General features: G+C 46.3%; 1 protein-coding gene across 4 annotated transcripts in view; it reads right to left on the bottom strand.

Moving 5' to 3' along the window:
- Positions 1-15,128, bottom strand: part of LOC147436281 (Zinc finger, C3HC4 type (RING finger) family protein) — a 219,056-nt gene that overhangs the window by 99,496 nt on the left and 104,432 nt on the right. For all 4 annotated transcript variants that reach the window (XM_086489205.1, XM_086489206.1, XM_086489208.1 and 1 more), the window contains 2 exons: positions 5,592-5,863; positions 30-2,997 (listed from right to left, as the gene is read on the bottom strand). In XM_086489205.1, the coding sequence (XP_086345331.1) occupies positions 30-2,997; positions 5,592-5,863 (3,240 nt within the window). The remainder of the gene's footprint in view (positions 1-29; positions 2,998-5,591; positions 5,864-15,128) is intronic.

The following is a 15,128-nucleotide window of genomic DNA, read 5'->3' on the forward strand; positions in this document are numbered from 1 at the left end:
TTTCATACCATTGTATGTGCTAATATCACCTGAATATGCTCGAGAACCGTGTGAAGATGAGGGGGGCTTTTCAAACGTAATGAATGCCAGGAGAATTCAGGAGGTATCAAGCTTGTATTGGTCAGTATAGGAGCACATGTCCAAGCCAAGGGCCAATCCTTCAGTAGAACTAGTTGCCTGTAAGAAGCAAGTACTCTTCTTCCACCACTTCCATTTGTGAAAGGAAGCCCTATTTCTGTGGGAACAAAGGCTATTTCACTTAATGGTTCCAAAAAACTGCTTCCATAAAGGGCTGCAAAGTTTGCCAAGATGGCCTCAACAACATGGCCAGCAGTCTGGAAAGCTAATGTGGAAAGTTCTTTGAAGTCTTGAGATTCCACAACTGCGAAGGAACCCAATCGTCCCAAATCTTCAACTTCTCTTGCACAACCTAGTAAGGCCTCTGCATCTAATGTGCTGTGTAAACCTGCTTTACGAAGTATATCAAGCCATTTATTGGTTAGGAACCTTGCATGTGGAAACCTGGTTTTCTTTCCCCTGAAAACTTCCCTGAACAGTGAAACAGTTGGATCTAGCAGTTCTTGTGGTTGGAATAGCACATCATTATTCTCATCCCCATTTGACATAAACCTTGTGTTCCTCAGAGCGTCCACTAAAACCTCATTTTGTTGCAAATCCTCCCAATGCATGTACAGATATGATAATGCCCGCTCTCGATCTTCAAAACTGAGGACACCAAATAATGGAAAGCAAAATTTCACGAGTGTCTCACTATTGGACAGTTCTTGGATACCAAGAGCTTTATAGTAAGCCCCACCCAGTTCAGGAGGAAAATGCTGCAAGCATAAATCACTCTGTGGTTTGAAAAATGCTGTTGGTGTGACAATGCAATGAACAGAGAGATCAATAGATGTATATGTTCCTATGGTAGTTTTATGTATGGGTAGGGATCTTAACAATTCAAGTTCAGCAGTTGTGCAATTTTGAGCTGTATAGGGTGCAGAATGAAATTCATTTGCAAAAAGTGAGAACAATGCATCGCAGTCTGGTGCCGCCATGTTCAGCTCAGCAACAACTAGATTACCACTGTCCTTAGCAGTCACCAGCTTTAACCTGATAGCTTGACCCAAGGTCTGAACTTCTGATGGCAAACAGACCTTGACCACCTCATTGTCTAGGAAGTTCTGATCAAAGATGGGCACCTTGCAGTGTTGCAGAAATGGAAACAACCAAGGATGATTTTCGTGGACTTCTGTATAAGCTTTTGTAAACGCACTCAAGTGTAGACTTTCTGAATTCTCTTGACTAGAATCTTCAAAAGGCCCATTACTTTCCATCGAAGAGTTCAATTGTGGTGGCATAAAGATCAAATGACGATATTGTACCTTGACAAGCACTGTAGAGCCAAGTACAGCTGGAACTAAAGGCCAATGTTGAAATAATAAAAGCTCCTCTGTTGAAGTGCCAACATGCTCCCAAAACAAGCATAGCCATTCTTTGGTGGGACTGTTAAGCCTCTGATCAACATGATAATCCCACTCTGCCCATTGAGATACCCCCCTATTCCATTGTCTAGGCAGTAAATATGTCATATTATCAAATAAAAGCTTGGTTGTAAAAGGCTTTATCTTTAAAGCTTGTTGCACAGAACTATTTCTGAATATTTTTGAAAGGAGCGGCCTGTCAAGACATCTTGAATGAATGAATTTTGGAGCTAGGGGGATCAAAAGCTTCTGTTGCTTAAAACTTCCAACCCAAGCTTCAGTTCTTCCTAAGCGAAGAAGGTTAGCAGCAGCCGTTGGGCACGGCAAGCCCTTGAGCTCACTTATCCACCTGTCAAAATAGCTTGCTACCGACGTGCTCCCAGGTACTGCAGCTGTTTGCTTTTGTAGTGAGATTTTTTGGCTTGCCTCTGTACTTAATTCTTCCACAACCTTTCCAAATTGTGAAATGGCACGCCGAATGTTAGTTACAATATCTGAAGATTCCCTTCCTGTAGCTTGAATTTCTGTAGAGCTTCTATTTCGCAACAGTGCCAGTTCTTCTACAGGAGAAAGATGGACATTGGAACTATCAAATTCAAAATCCTCATGTCGTAAGGCAACAATGTTGGAGCTGTCAGGTCTGGCCTCATTTTCTATAGAGATAACAGAAAAATCTGCACAGCTGTACTCAAGGAGGTCAATATATCTGTCAACATTGGAGAATTTAGGCACGGCCAGTAGTGTACACATAAGATATCGGACCATCTTAGGTGTTATAACTTTGATGTTAACCTGGGCATCTTGTAGCTCTTCTGTTAGCTCACAAGGTACTTCAAAAACCTTGTAGTGTTCTTTTAAGAATTCACAGACAGCATCTGGTGGATGAAGCTTACCTGTTCCAGGATTTGAAAGAAACATGCCCTCTGTGGCCCTTGCAAGAAACCCCCCATGCAGTTTCCATACGGGAAGATCTGCGAGTCGTACAATCACTGGTCTTACCAGCAGTTTTACAAGCCAATCTCTTTCAAAATCATCAGTGCTCGACTCTTCTGTCAATTCGGCAGAGGTTAATTTTATCTTCTGGGACATAGGCCACAGCAGATATGATTGTCTGCTCAGCATCTTCCAGGTTGCTGTAGGAACCTGTGAGTTGCCATGCGACACACTTTTAGAAGAGATCTCTTGTTTCACGAACATTGATTCACTTAGAAGCTGTATGTATGCTTCACGAACACAAGCCATTAATTCCTGATTCCACATTGAGTGTATAGCTAGGCTTGCTTGGTGAGACTGAACAGAAATCTCATTTGCTGAAAAGTTTGGAAACACACGCCTACATCCATCATGTGACACAATGAAGCAACCCAAAATTGCTACTGGAAGCCTGCAATCCACTAGTAATGGTAGTGGACATAGGATTGTACTTTTAATCAAATGTGAAGGCAGAGAACCATTCCGTGATACAAGTGCAGCTACACCAGCAACAGGACTCAGATTGTATGACAGAAATCTCCTGCAAACATAGAGACAAAAGCTCAAGCACCTTCCCAGCATGCTGAATAGAGCACCATGATGATCAATTGAACTTTGCACCAAGATGTGAGAAGTGAAGAAAGACTTAACAAGAATGACTCAATAAATGTTAAGGTGTCAAAAAACCATGCACACTTGATAGGCATGCAAAAATGTGCGCAACTGTTTAATTCTTTGCCCACCCCTTTGCCTCTCATCCATGTGCACCAAGAATATTGCAACAACATAAAACTGAACTAGAAATAACACTTGAATCAAGAGACACAGAGGGGCAGAGTTCCCCTCTCAAAGATATTGGACCTCGACAGGTGCCCTTGCAGTACTTGTTGTATCAATCAATTGTCGCAATTACATCTATGTGAGCTCAGTTACATATTCTAACCTAGCCTATATTTTAGAAGCTGGCCCCAAAAAAAACAACGAAGACATTTGCTCTTTACAACAGTGATCAAAGGCTCTTAAATCATCTCCTATTTACATCATAGGCCCAAAAAGCAAATGTGGCCCATTATGCATGGGGGATATCTGCAGAAATAAAGCATGTGTAGAGATTTTCCACGTGAGAGCTTTTCAAGTCATCAGCATATGGACGAAATGTCAGCAGGCTTTAGGTCCCAGATTCTACACCATATTTTGCAGGGCTGCCATGTCAGCACCTCTCCGTAGCTATCGGCTCTGCTCTATCTCACAATTGAGACCTCTAAATTATGTGTCAAGCAAAGCCAGCTATTGAGCCTACTATTCATAGCGCACAAGATGAGCTTGTGGTCGCATATTGAATGCACTCAAATCACCTCCAGGTTTATGGAACAAGGCAATTTCCAATTGTGGTGCTATTTTCTACGACCTGCATAACTATATCCTCTCGCTTAACTAAGAGAATGAAAAATTGCATCAATATGTTAAGGATTCTTGAGACTTACAATTTCACCTGCTTTCGATAGTCTGCCAGCCTACGGACCACTATTTCAGGCCCCACCTCCTACAGTGCCTCACCATCCAAGCACCCCTCATCACCCCGCATGGCCATGTTTATTTCTCACCACTCTGCTCAACGGGGAGAATAAAGATTTCTGTTTACACACTGAGGATTTTCAAGACTAGCAGTTTCACCCCTTTCGACGGTGCGCCAGTCTGTTAGACAACTGCCCAGCTGCTATAGTGCCTCATGCTCAGTTTCTTTTCTTCACGTTCACAGCCAAATTTATGCTCACCCACAGACATAAGCTTTGCCCACCATGCCACCAAAGTTTCACGTTCTTGCAAACTTCCGGTTAGTTGTTACAATTAGTTGCATGTCTAGTTCAGTTGTTGGAGTGATTGGCACACACTAGGATGGTGAGTATATTTGAAGAGGGAAAACTGTAGCCCAGCCACAGTGCTAGTATTCAGTTTATTGATGGCCGACTTGGAGTAAATGTGGCAGCAGGCTGGTCTCTAGTCTCTAGTCCCTAGTCTCTACTTGCTGGACTTGTGGACCGATGGATCTGGGCTAGTGTTCCAAGTACGGACGCACTCAATCCACACTCAGCACACTTGTCCTGCACTATCTAACCTTGACACCCCCTTTCTATCCAAGTCACATTTCTTGGTCTGAACCAGCCAGTTTCTTGTACTTCGTTCTAGAATCTGGTCAATCACTCTACACTCAGAACACTTGACCAACCCCTTGGAATCCGAGCCACAATTCTTGGTCTACAACTGAGCATACTGTTAGCCAGTCTCTTGCGCTTGCCCTTGGTTCTAGAATCTGGTCAATCACTCTACACTCAGCACACATGACCAACCCCTTGGTATCCGAGTCACAATTCTTTGTCTACAGCTGAGCATACTGTTAGCCAGTCTCTTGCGCTTGCCCTTAGTTCATTGCAGGATATCAAGGTTGTGTTCTTCATTATAGCATAAAAAGTTGGCACTCATTGTCTCAATATGTTGCGTCAAGCAGATCTCAAACAGAGTTGTGCTAACATCTAGCTCACATCGATACCAATTGTGCCTAGCAATTTCTATTGAGATATGACAATCTGAGCATTTCCTTTTATCAGTCCAAGTAACCACCACGTTGATAGTGAAACAAAGCATTTCATTAACTTAACTACACTTACCTTGCATTAACTTTATACCGTGCAAAGCAGTACCACAATTCTTTGTCTACAGCTGAGCATACTTTATATCCGAGTCACAATTCTTTGTCTACAGCTGAGCATACTGTTAGCCAGTCTCTTGCGCTTGCCCTTAGTTCATTGCAGGATATCAAGGTTGTGTTCTTCATTATAGCATAAAAAGTTGGCACTCATTGTCTCAATATGTTGCGTCAAGCAGATCTCAAACAGAGTTGTGCTAACATCTAGCTCACATCGATACCAATTGTGCCTAGCAATTTCTATTGAGATATGACAATCTGAGCATTTCCTTTTATCAGTCCAAGTAACCACCACGTTGATAGTGAAACAAAGCATTTCATTAACTTAACTACACTTACCTTGCATTAACTTTATACCGTGCAAAGCAGTACCTGCCAATAAATTATTCATTAACATAACTACATCTACCTTGCATTAACTTTGGCAGTACCTGTCAATAGCAAGAGTCTTCGTCTGGCCACATCCAAAGCTCAGGACCACCAACCACTTATCCATGATACAATTACCATCTTGATTGATGAAAACATCTATTGTGTTCATTTTTGTGACAGCATTAGAGCTATTGAAGATTGTCGAAAGCTGAAATTTTTTATTGGTTTTCCCTATGAATGGATTGCGTAGAAAAGAGCATGCTGGGTCCACTTTGACAGAAAAGAAGTCATGTGGATATGGATCTTCAATCTCCCACTTTGATAAATGTACCTACGCAAAATGATACATGGACATAGTTAATTGTTTGGGAAAAAATTGCTGCCTCTCACACTGCAAAGACCCATGAGAGAGTTATTGTGGTGATCACCATTGTATACTTTCTCCATTGTGCACCTCATTAGCCCTCATGTGATTGTACCCCCATATGTTTTGAGATGATGATGATGATGAAAAGGAGGATGCAGGGTAAGTTTACATACCTACCCACTCGAGGTACCCACATTTATCTGCCTTCTATCTTCCCCAGACATTGTACTAGAGTCACACATGGATGTAATGTTTTGGTCTCATAGGTCATTTCGGCCTTTTGAAGACGTCATTTCTCTCTCTCAGCTTTCACCCCACCCCTACCCACTATTTTCTTTTCAGTTCTTTGTACTTTTTGTACCTAGACCTGGTATTAGATTCACTACATGTAACCTTTTGGTCTCATAGGTCATTTTGGCATTCTCAAGGGCAGAGCAGGTCGCCGGAAACAGATTTCACACAAGAGCTAGGGTTTGCAGCCCATTGCTCTCTCCTATACAACGTAGGAAGACAATGCTCTTGATGGTGATGGTAGTTTGAGTCTATGATCTACCCTCGGCCTTTCTGCCCACCCCTCGCTCTCTCGCTCTCTCTCTCTCTCTCAGGTCTTGGCGGATGAGCTTGGTGATCTCTGACTGTGTAAGAGTGAGAGATGGTGCATCCAATGAGTACTGGAATGGTGGCAGCCTGTCTATGCTGAACCCATGCGCCTGAAACCATGATGCCATCTCCCCATACCAGCATGTTGTATCTCCTTGCATGGCTAATTGTCGAGAGGACTCAAGTGCTATGCGAGCATATCTGTCTCTAGGAAGTTCCCATGTGCGGTTTATGAAGGAGACTGATTTGGTGAGCGCCTCCACCACTAGTGGGGGGGGCGCTAGCTCTGCTCGGATAATGGCCCGTGGTACTAATGCCTTGGCTCTAATGAGCCACGAGATCATAGAGACTGATGAGATCCGCCAACGACTGATGCTAGATCTCCTGTGATTCAACTATCCCAGCAAGCCGCCCATTTTTGCTTAGTTCACATCGACCAGTCTAGGATCCCATAGTATATATCTTTGTTTTGTACTGTTGTTATTTTGTTACTCTGACTTTGTATCAGATCCACCACCTTGTAACTTTCTGGTCTCATAGGTCACTATGGCCTTTTGAGGACGTTAATATAACATTTCATTTCATTTCTCTCTCTCTCTCTCTCTCTCTCTCTCTCTCTCTCTCTCTCTCTCTCTCTCTCTCTCTCTCTCTCTCTCTCTCTCTCTCTCTCTCTCTCTACACGAGCCACGCCCCACATGCTCCTTCTTTATAGCAGAGATGGTGGAGAGGGCCATACGCCGCATGCAGCACAGACGATCAGCTGACCATACTGGATAACAGAGTGAGCACATCATTTATGTGGCCTCCACTATAGCCCCGTTTGTAGCGCGGATAATGCGTCGTGCTCTCTACAGTGTGGGTACCCCTCAGTGCAATGAGCGTGACAATCCCACTCAAACAAATGAAAACTCTCTCAAACAGAATGAAACACAGAAACAACGGATAACAACACAGAAACAATGGATAACAACAGAGACACAACAGTGGACCAGAACATGTGGACTCGACTAGCTCCAAGAACCATGTACAGACTCTGGCGTGGCAGCACACTCCGCTCCAGCCCAGGACTCACAGGTACAAATGGGGTGTCGAGGCTCAGATGTGCAGGGATGGTGAAGCAGTGCTCTGTGTAAGACTCTCTAGACCACTACGTGCAAGATAGGCTGGAACTATCCCAAAACGACTACTGATATGTACAACCATAGGAGCCACCAACGGCCCATAAATGTCCAGCCAGCTAAGTCTATCTCCAAACTGAGTGGTGGTGGTGACCTGGCCAAGACGTCCACTAGACCACCGTAGGTACCCTGCCACGTGTCACTCCCAGCCAAAGGGTCCGTCCAGTGTGAACCAGACCAACTGTAGCTAACTGTCCAACTGCCTGTCCTGTGAAGTGACACTGTAGCAGGCTACAAGTTGCCCGCCACAAGAGTGGTCACCGTCTCGGTGAGCCAAAACTGAATGAAACTGCAAAAGTAACTATATGTACCATGAAAGATGAGGTAAGAGCACAGTCCTGTCACCCAAGGGAAAGGGTCGTCCTCACTGCTGCTCCAGAAGCTTCCGGATCGGGAGGAGCCATCAGATCAATAGTGTAACCATGCGGTTGCTGTCCTGTGCTTTGCATACCTTGATTTCCTGTGGTTGTACCAGCCATCTGCTGCACAGCGGATGGGAGTACCTGCCCTGAAGTGAACTCCGGACGCCTAGTAACGCAACCATGGCGGTGTGCACCAGTAACACCGTCACAGCAAGGAACACTCTGGCTCTGCATGTGTGGCATCTGGATCTGAGACTCTTGCTGAGTGAAGTACTGGACCTGGGGCTGTGGGTAGTGTCCCATGAACTGCTGAGAGGGCTGAGAGGGACCTGCTGGGTAGTGTCCCATGAACTGCTGAGAGGGCTGAGAGGGCCCTGCTGGGTAGTGTCCCATGAACTGCTGAGAGGGCTGAGAGGGACCTGCTGGCGCTGCAAAGGTGGCTGGACTCTGGACCTGTATCCCTGGCCTAGTCCATCCATATCCCACAGTAGCCTGGGTAGGCCTGTTATCATACATAAGCATTTCTTGAAATCCTTGCACCTGTGCTTTGAGGTCATCAATGATTCTCGACTTTATCTTCAATGCCTGTTGTAGTGCAAAAATCGTTGCATCTCGATCTGCGATGGCACTCTCGGCAACTCGCAGGGATCCCTCCATAGCTGCGTATGTGGCGGAGTGATGCTGGTGGGTTGCAGCTAGCTGCTCCACGCCTAGCTCGATGGTGGCAATAGCAGCTCTGGAGTCCTGAAGCAACTTCTCTGAAAGCTGAAACAGAGAAGTGGAGTCGGTCCTACCTGAAGATCCCTCAGATGGATGTGATGCTGGAGGGCGCACATGAGGCATTGCGGGCGAGCTAAAAGTAGGTGCAGATGGTGGCACAACCGGCGAGCTAGAAGTAGGGACACTCGGTGTAGAAGGTGCTTCAGAGATTGTTGTTGTAGGTGCAGCGAGTGATATGTTGACCGGTGTATGAGTGAAGATGGGAGAAGAAGGAAGAGGATCCTGTATGGGTGAAGTGACCATCTTCTCTTGAGGAGCGGCAGTAGACACTGGTGTCGGCACAGCAAAACTAGGTGTAGCAGTGGACGTATGACGCTGAAGATGTACCCTAGTCTGCTGTCTCTCAGAAACTGGCAAGGAGAGTAGAGACTTCACTGTATCCTTCATCACTTTCGCCTTGATCTTCTTTTTCTTGGTGACTGTGGGGTCTACTTGCATGCTCACGGGTTTCCTTTTCCCTTTCGAGGTTCCCTGTTCCTCATCCACTTCATTTATGTTGATAGGTATGTTTATGATCCATGCCAAGAGAGGCGCCGCAAAACATCTAAAAGTTAACTGCACAGACTGCACTTGGGCCCGAAATCTTTTAGCCCTAGACTGCAGAGAGCTGAAGAGAATTTGGTGGAATCCACATGGGATAGTGTGGATTAAACAGTATAGCCCGTCGCAGTGGGAGAATGTAGTGAGAATATCTGTTTGTACCTTGTCTTCTTTGGCATCCCGAGCCAGAAAGTAATACCTGAAGATTGCGAGAAGCCGTCTGTTTCGCTCATAATTTGGGTGATCCGAGCTCAATAGCTCTTTACATGCTTGAATTGTCGCATCCTTGGACAACAAAGAGAAAGTGCGAGTAGTAGACTTCACAGCTGGAAAGTTGGTCATACCCATGGCATGGCCAAGCCTTGTAGCTGTTAGCTTGTGGCCCCGGACCTTTGGAAAGTTTTTCAGCAGTTGATGTATCAGTTCTGCTGGAATAGTATCAGGTAGATTTGCATCAGCCAATTCTGTGAGACCCAGAGTCCGTAGCTGAGCAGTCGAAAGCACCTCACTGAGAGATGGTTGAGGTTGTTGCATATGAAAATGTAATGAAAATGCTGTGCGATTTTTTGAAGAAGCAGGCCTCTTGATTTCATGAGTGATAATTTGCGGCTTTTCTTTTTTCTGAGCCACCTTTGATTGTTCCTCTGGATCACTGGAAGCACCTGACTCTGAATCTACATCTGAATCCTCAAATGCTGCTGAGTCTGCTTTGTAGCTTTCATCACTTGGGTCACTGGAGGTAAAGTCATCTATGTCATGGCTGCTGCCGCTTGCAGATACTTCATCTGCTTCGCTCTCTGATTGTTCCACCCTAGCTTTTCTCCTCTTCATCTCTACCTTTTTCTTGCTACCCCTGCCATGTGAGGTCTGATGACAAACAGAGGATGACAAACAAAGCCACTGAGTAGCCAATGGAAAAGTAGTAGGATGCAGACGAGTTAGATTTCTTCTGCTAAATCGTTAGGCTGGGCGAGTAAGTTAAGGCAGGGTAAATTCGAACCAGGCGAAAGTGGGCGGTTAGGGCGAGAGGGCGCTGAGAGAGGGTAGGGGTGAGAGGGGAGGATAGGGGCGAGAGGGGGTGCGGGAGAGGGTAGGGGGCGAGAGGGTGAGGATAGGGACGAGAGGGGTGTGGGAGAGGGTAGGGGGCGAGTTTTAGGATAGGGGCGAGAGGGGGTGTGGGAGAGGATAGGGGCGAGAGGTGAGGGTAGGGGCGAGAGAGGGGGATAGGGACGATAGGGGTGTAGGAGAGGGTAGGGGGCGAGTTTTAGGATAGGGGCGAGAGGGGGTGTGGGAGAGGATAGGGGCGAGAGGGGAGGGTAGGGGGCGAGGGTATAGGGTAGGAGCGAGAGGGGAAGCTGGGAGAGGGTTTATTAAGGCCTAATGAGAGTTAGCACAACAGTAGCAAAGTGCTAGCAGATACAAAGATAGGATAATTTTGAGCAGACACGAAGAGAGGACTCAGATAAAGAAGGGTATTAAGGTTTGCAATGATCATTAGTAGCCAGCTTTGGAGCACCAAAGAGTACTTTCCCCCTTTCTTTCTTTCTGCAGCAAAGCTGAAAGTTTATTTGCACCAAAGGTTTTTTGCTGGTATTGGAATCAAAAGTTCTTTGCCAAAACTCTGCCATATTCTTTATATAGACAACCTCAATCGTCGTCTAAGCAGAATGCCCAAGTAGATTCCACTTTTTTTCAAACTGAACAAAAAACACTCTGACTAGAAGCTTGACTGATAGCAGCAGTTTGGAAGGACCTTAATACTTAACTGCAAATAACACTTAGGATAGAAACAATTAGAGGAGCGACTGAACTGAACTGTTGAAGTTCCGATAATACCCAATTACCAGGAGGACTTAGTGGAGAAAAGATATCTTAGAGGAAAGGTGGAAACTTACAAACATAGCAAAAACTGAGACAGTAACAGAACATCTATTCTGGTGGAAAGCTCGAGGGGAGGAGAGAGATGGGCCATAGAACCTACAGATGGCGGAAAGTTGCATACCCTTTACTCAGAGGAGTAATAGCACTTGATTCTGGAGCCATTTACCAGTGGCAAAGGGACGCCTTCCAAAGTGACTAACTGGACAGCCCCCTGTGGCAAAACCTCCTGTACTCTAAAGGGCCCTTGCCAAGCTGGAACCAGCTTCTTTGCTTTTTTCAAATATTTTGCCTGATAGAGTAGCACCAATGTGCCTTGCGTTATTTTTGGCTTTCTGAGGTGGCGATCATGCCACGCTTTGCGACGAAGTTGTTCCGCTTGCAGAGCACGAGAAGCTAAAAGGCGGCTTTCATCCAATAAGGTGAGATGGGAGATAGAGGCAGATTCCATGCCCCCACTTGCACGCAGACTGCCCACCCTAGGGGAACCGGAGTTGAACTCAAATGGAGCTATGGCTTCCAAACCGAAAGCGAGTTGAAAAGGCGTTTGATTCGTTGTTGCTTTGAAAGATGTGCGGTATGCCCAAAGAGTGCCGTGCACAGCCTGAGCCCACGATGCTGGATGGAGATGACATGCTTTCCTCAGTAGAGCGATCAGAACCTTGTTGGTGCTCTCGGCCTGTCCATTGGCTCTAGGGTAATAAGAGCACGACTTGCGATGAAAAATCTTGTAATTGGCCAGCAAATTTGAGATCATGTCATTGACAAAATGACTGCCTCTATCACTGGTGATCTCTAAGGGACATCCAAATCTGCATAAAATATTTTCATATAAAAATTTGGCCACTGTATTGCTGGTGCAATCTACTGTCGCTAGTACCTCTGCCCACTTTGTTGCATAGTCTGTAGCCACTAGCAGATATTTGCGATTACCTGGTTGAGCCGGGGGATATATTGGTCCCACAAAGTCCAAACCCCATCTCTCAAAAGGTAGCCATGCCATCGAGACCTGCAAAGGACGGTTGGATTGCTTACTCGGCTTCGGCCCACATCTCTGGCACACATCACAAACCTTAGAATATGCTATTGCATCCTTAAAAATGTAGGGCCACCACAGACCACTCTGTAGTATCTTCTGAGCAGTGATGTGACCAGGATAATGGCCACCAGTGGGACCATTGTGGGCATCCTCCAGAATATGCTCCACCTCATGAGGCGAGACACAACGCTTCAGAACACCATCTGGTCCCGCTTTGTAGAGCTGGCCCCCGATCAGAGTGAAAGGCCTGGACTTCAACAGCAATCTCCTCTTTTGCAGTGGGGATGCCCTCTCTGGGTACAGCCCAGTAGATAGAAAATGTAGGACCTCGCCGTACCATTCCGGTGTTGTATCTATTTTAAAAAGACTGCTATCTGGAAAGTCATCCGCAATCCCGGTAGCTTCTTCGCCTGTGTAAATGCGAGAGAGGTGGTCAGCCATTACATGATGCTTACCAGGACGGAGTACCACTTCAAAATCAAACTCCTGGAATAGGAGGAGCCATCGCCATACTCGACCTGCAACATGTGGCTTATTAAGCAGATAGCGCAAGGCATGGTGATCAGTGATAACTGTGAAGTGGACCCCTAGCAAATAGTGACGAAATTTGTGTAGAGCATACACTATAGCCAATCCTTCCCTCTCTGTGGTGCTATAGTTTCGCTCTGCTTTGGTGAGCAGGCGACTTGCATAATGTACAGGGCGATCCAAGTTGAACTCTTTGCTAGGCTGAGTCAGCACAGCACCCACAGCCAGCAGACTGGCATCTGTATGCACATGAAAAGGTAGGGCCCAATCCGGGGCAACTAGAATAGGCGCTTCAGTGAGACGTTTTTTGAGGTATGCAAATGCTTCGGCCTCAGGTGTTGACCACCGGAAGGGAACAGCAGCACTGGTGAGCCGGGTCAATGGTTGAGCCACCTATGCATACATACGTATAAACCTGCGATGATAGCCGGTGTGGCCCACAAAGCTCTGAACACCTTTGGGATTTATGGGAGGAGGTAACTTCAAGATGGCCACTATCTTCTCTGGGTCCGGTGCCAAACCTTGAGCAGACACCACATGGCCCAACAATGTGCCCTCTGTGACCAAAAAATGACATTTGTTCGGATTGAGCTTCAAACGTGCCTCTCTGCACCTGAGGAAGACTGCAGAGAGCTGAGCAAGATGCTCCTTTAGATTTTCTACTGGGGTCGAACATTGAGCACCCGAGAAGGTGGAAAAGTCATCCATGAATATGCGAAGGTGATCAGTAAGCAGAGGACAAAAGATGAGATATACTATGCGATTGAAAGAAGGCGGTGCATTTTTAAGCCCAAAAGGCATCCTAGTGTAGATGAAAATACCCCAGGGAGTCACAAAAGCTGTTTTGATTTGGTCGTCAGGATGTATTCCTAACTGATTGTAGCCGCTGAACCCGTCCATAAAACTATACAGTACATGGCCAGCGACATCTTCGAGGACTCTCTCAGTAAAAGGTGTCGGAAATCCATCCGGGATTGTGACCTTATTCAGAGCCCGATAGTCGACACAAACTCGAATTTTGTTGGACTGCTTCTTTGGGGCAATAACCATAGGAGACAACCATTCTGAGTGCTCTACTGGTACAATAATACCTGCTTCTTGCATCTTTTCCAACTCGATTTTGACTGCTTCTGCATACTTGGGATTCAGTTTGTAAGCACGTCCTCTGACCTGCTTAACCCCCTCAACCAGAGGAATTGTGTGGACTCCTAGCTCTGCTGGGATTCCTTCTAAATCGTGGTAGGACCAGGCAAACACATCTTTGAAAGAGCGCACGAAGGAGATTACCAGGTCGAGTAGAGCGGGGTGATCCCATAACCAAGTGGCTAATAAGATGGGCTGATGGCTGTCAGGGCCTCCTAGGTTGACCTCTCTGACGGGGTCAGGCGGTGCAGTGGTTGAGGCTGCGTCAGGTGGAGAAGATTGTGCCGCCTCTGTTAGCCTTTGGACATTATGAGCTGGCGTCTGATCAATGTTGAAATCAGCATACTCTTCCTGCAACCAACCTGATGGAAGCTCTGCAAATGGTAAATCCTCAGATACCTCAAAGTGCTCCGGCATGGGTGGAGAGTCAGATGGAGTAGAGGCTAAGGAGGGTGTTGGGGTGTTGGCCAATTCTTGCAAGGGAGACTTTTTTCCCCTTCTATGGTGGGTTATAGGCTCACCCAGGCCGAAGGTTTCCATCAAGGGACCCTCTGAAGGATGGGCACCAGAGACTGGTCCACTTGGTTCTGGCTCACTTGGCTGACTGGGATTCTTGGTCTCAGGTGTAGCTTCAGATGTAGGATCAGGGGGATAGGGTGAATCTGTTGGCAAAGGTTGAAGAGAGACTACATAGCATTGCATCGAAGAGGTGGCCTCTAACCACTGCAGTAAGTCTTCATCGGACCCATCGGGAGGGGATCGGCTGGTCCAAGTCAGGGTTGGACTCTACTGACAAAGAGCTATGCTGAACGACCGGATCCATACCTCCTTCGAGACGAATTTGTTGCATTGGAGAGCCAGGAGTATGTATCCACATGGCGTCGGTTCCCCAGTCGTGAAGTGCTTTCGTATGTCGCAGCCATGGCCTACCAATCAGCAAGGGATAACCTCCCTCTACCAGGGGAAGATTAACTACCACAAAATCCAAGTTAAAAGTGAAATCTTGTACCTTCAGAGGCACCTTGTCGACTATGCCCACTGGGTAGACTGTTCTCTGATCAGCCAATGTAACAGTGAAAGGAGCAGGTCGGGTAGGCTTTAGACCTAAGGCCATCATAGTGAATTCGGGCATCAAATTGATTCCAGATCCTCCATCAACGATGACGCCGGATAGCTGGTGC

This window comes from Adiantum capillus-veneris, chromosome 18, assembly GCF_014529385.1.
Source record: "Adiantum capillus-veneris isolate H3 chromosome 18, ASM1452938v2, whole genome shotgun sequence".
In the NCBI taxonomy this organism is placed as follows: domain Eukaryota; kingdom Viridiplantae; phylum Streptophyta; class Polypodiopsida; order Polypodiales; family Pteridaceae; genus Adiantum; species Adiantum capillus-veneris.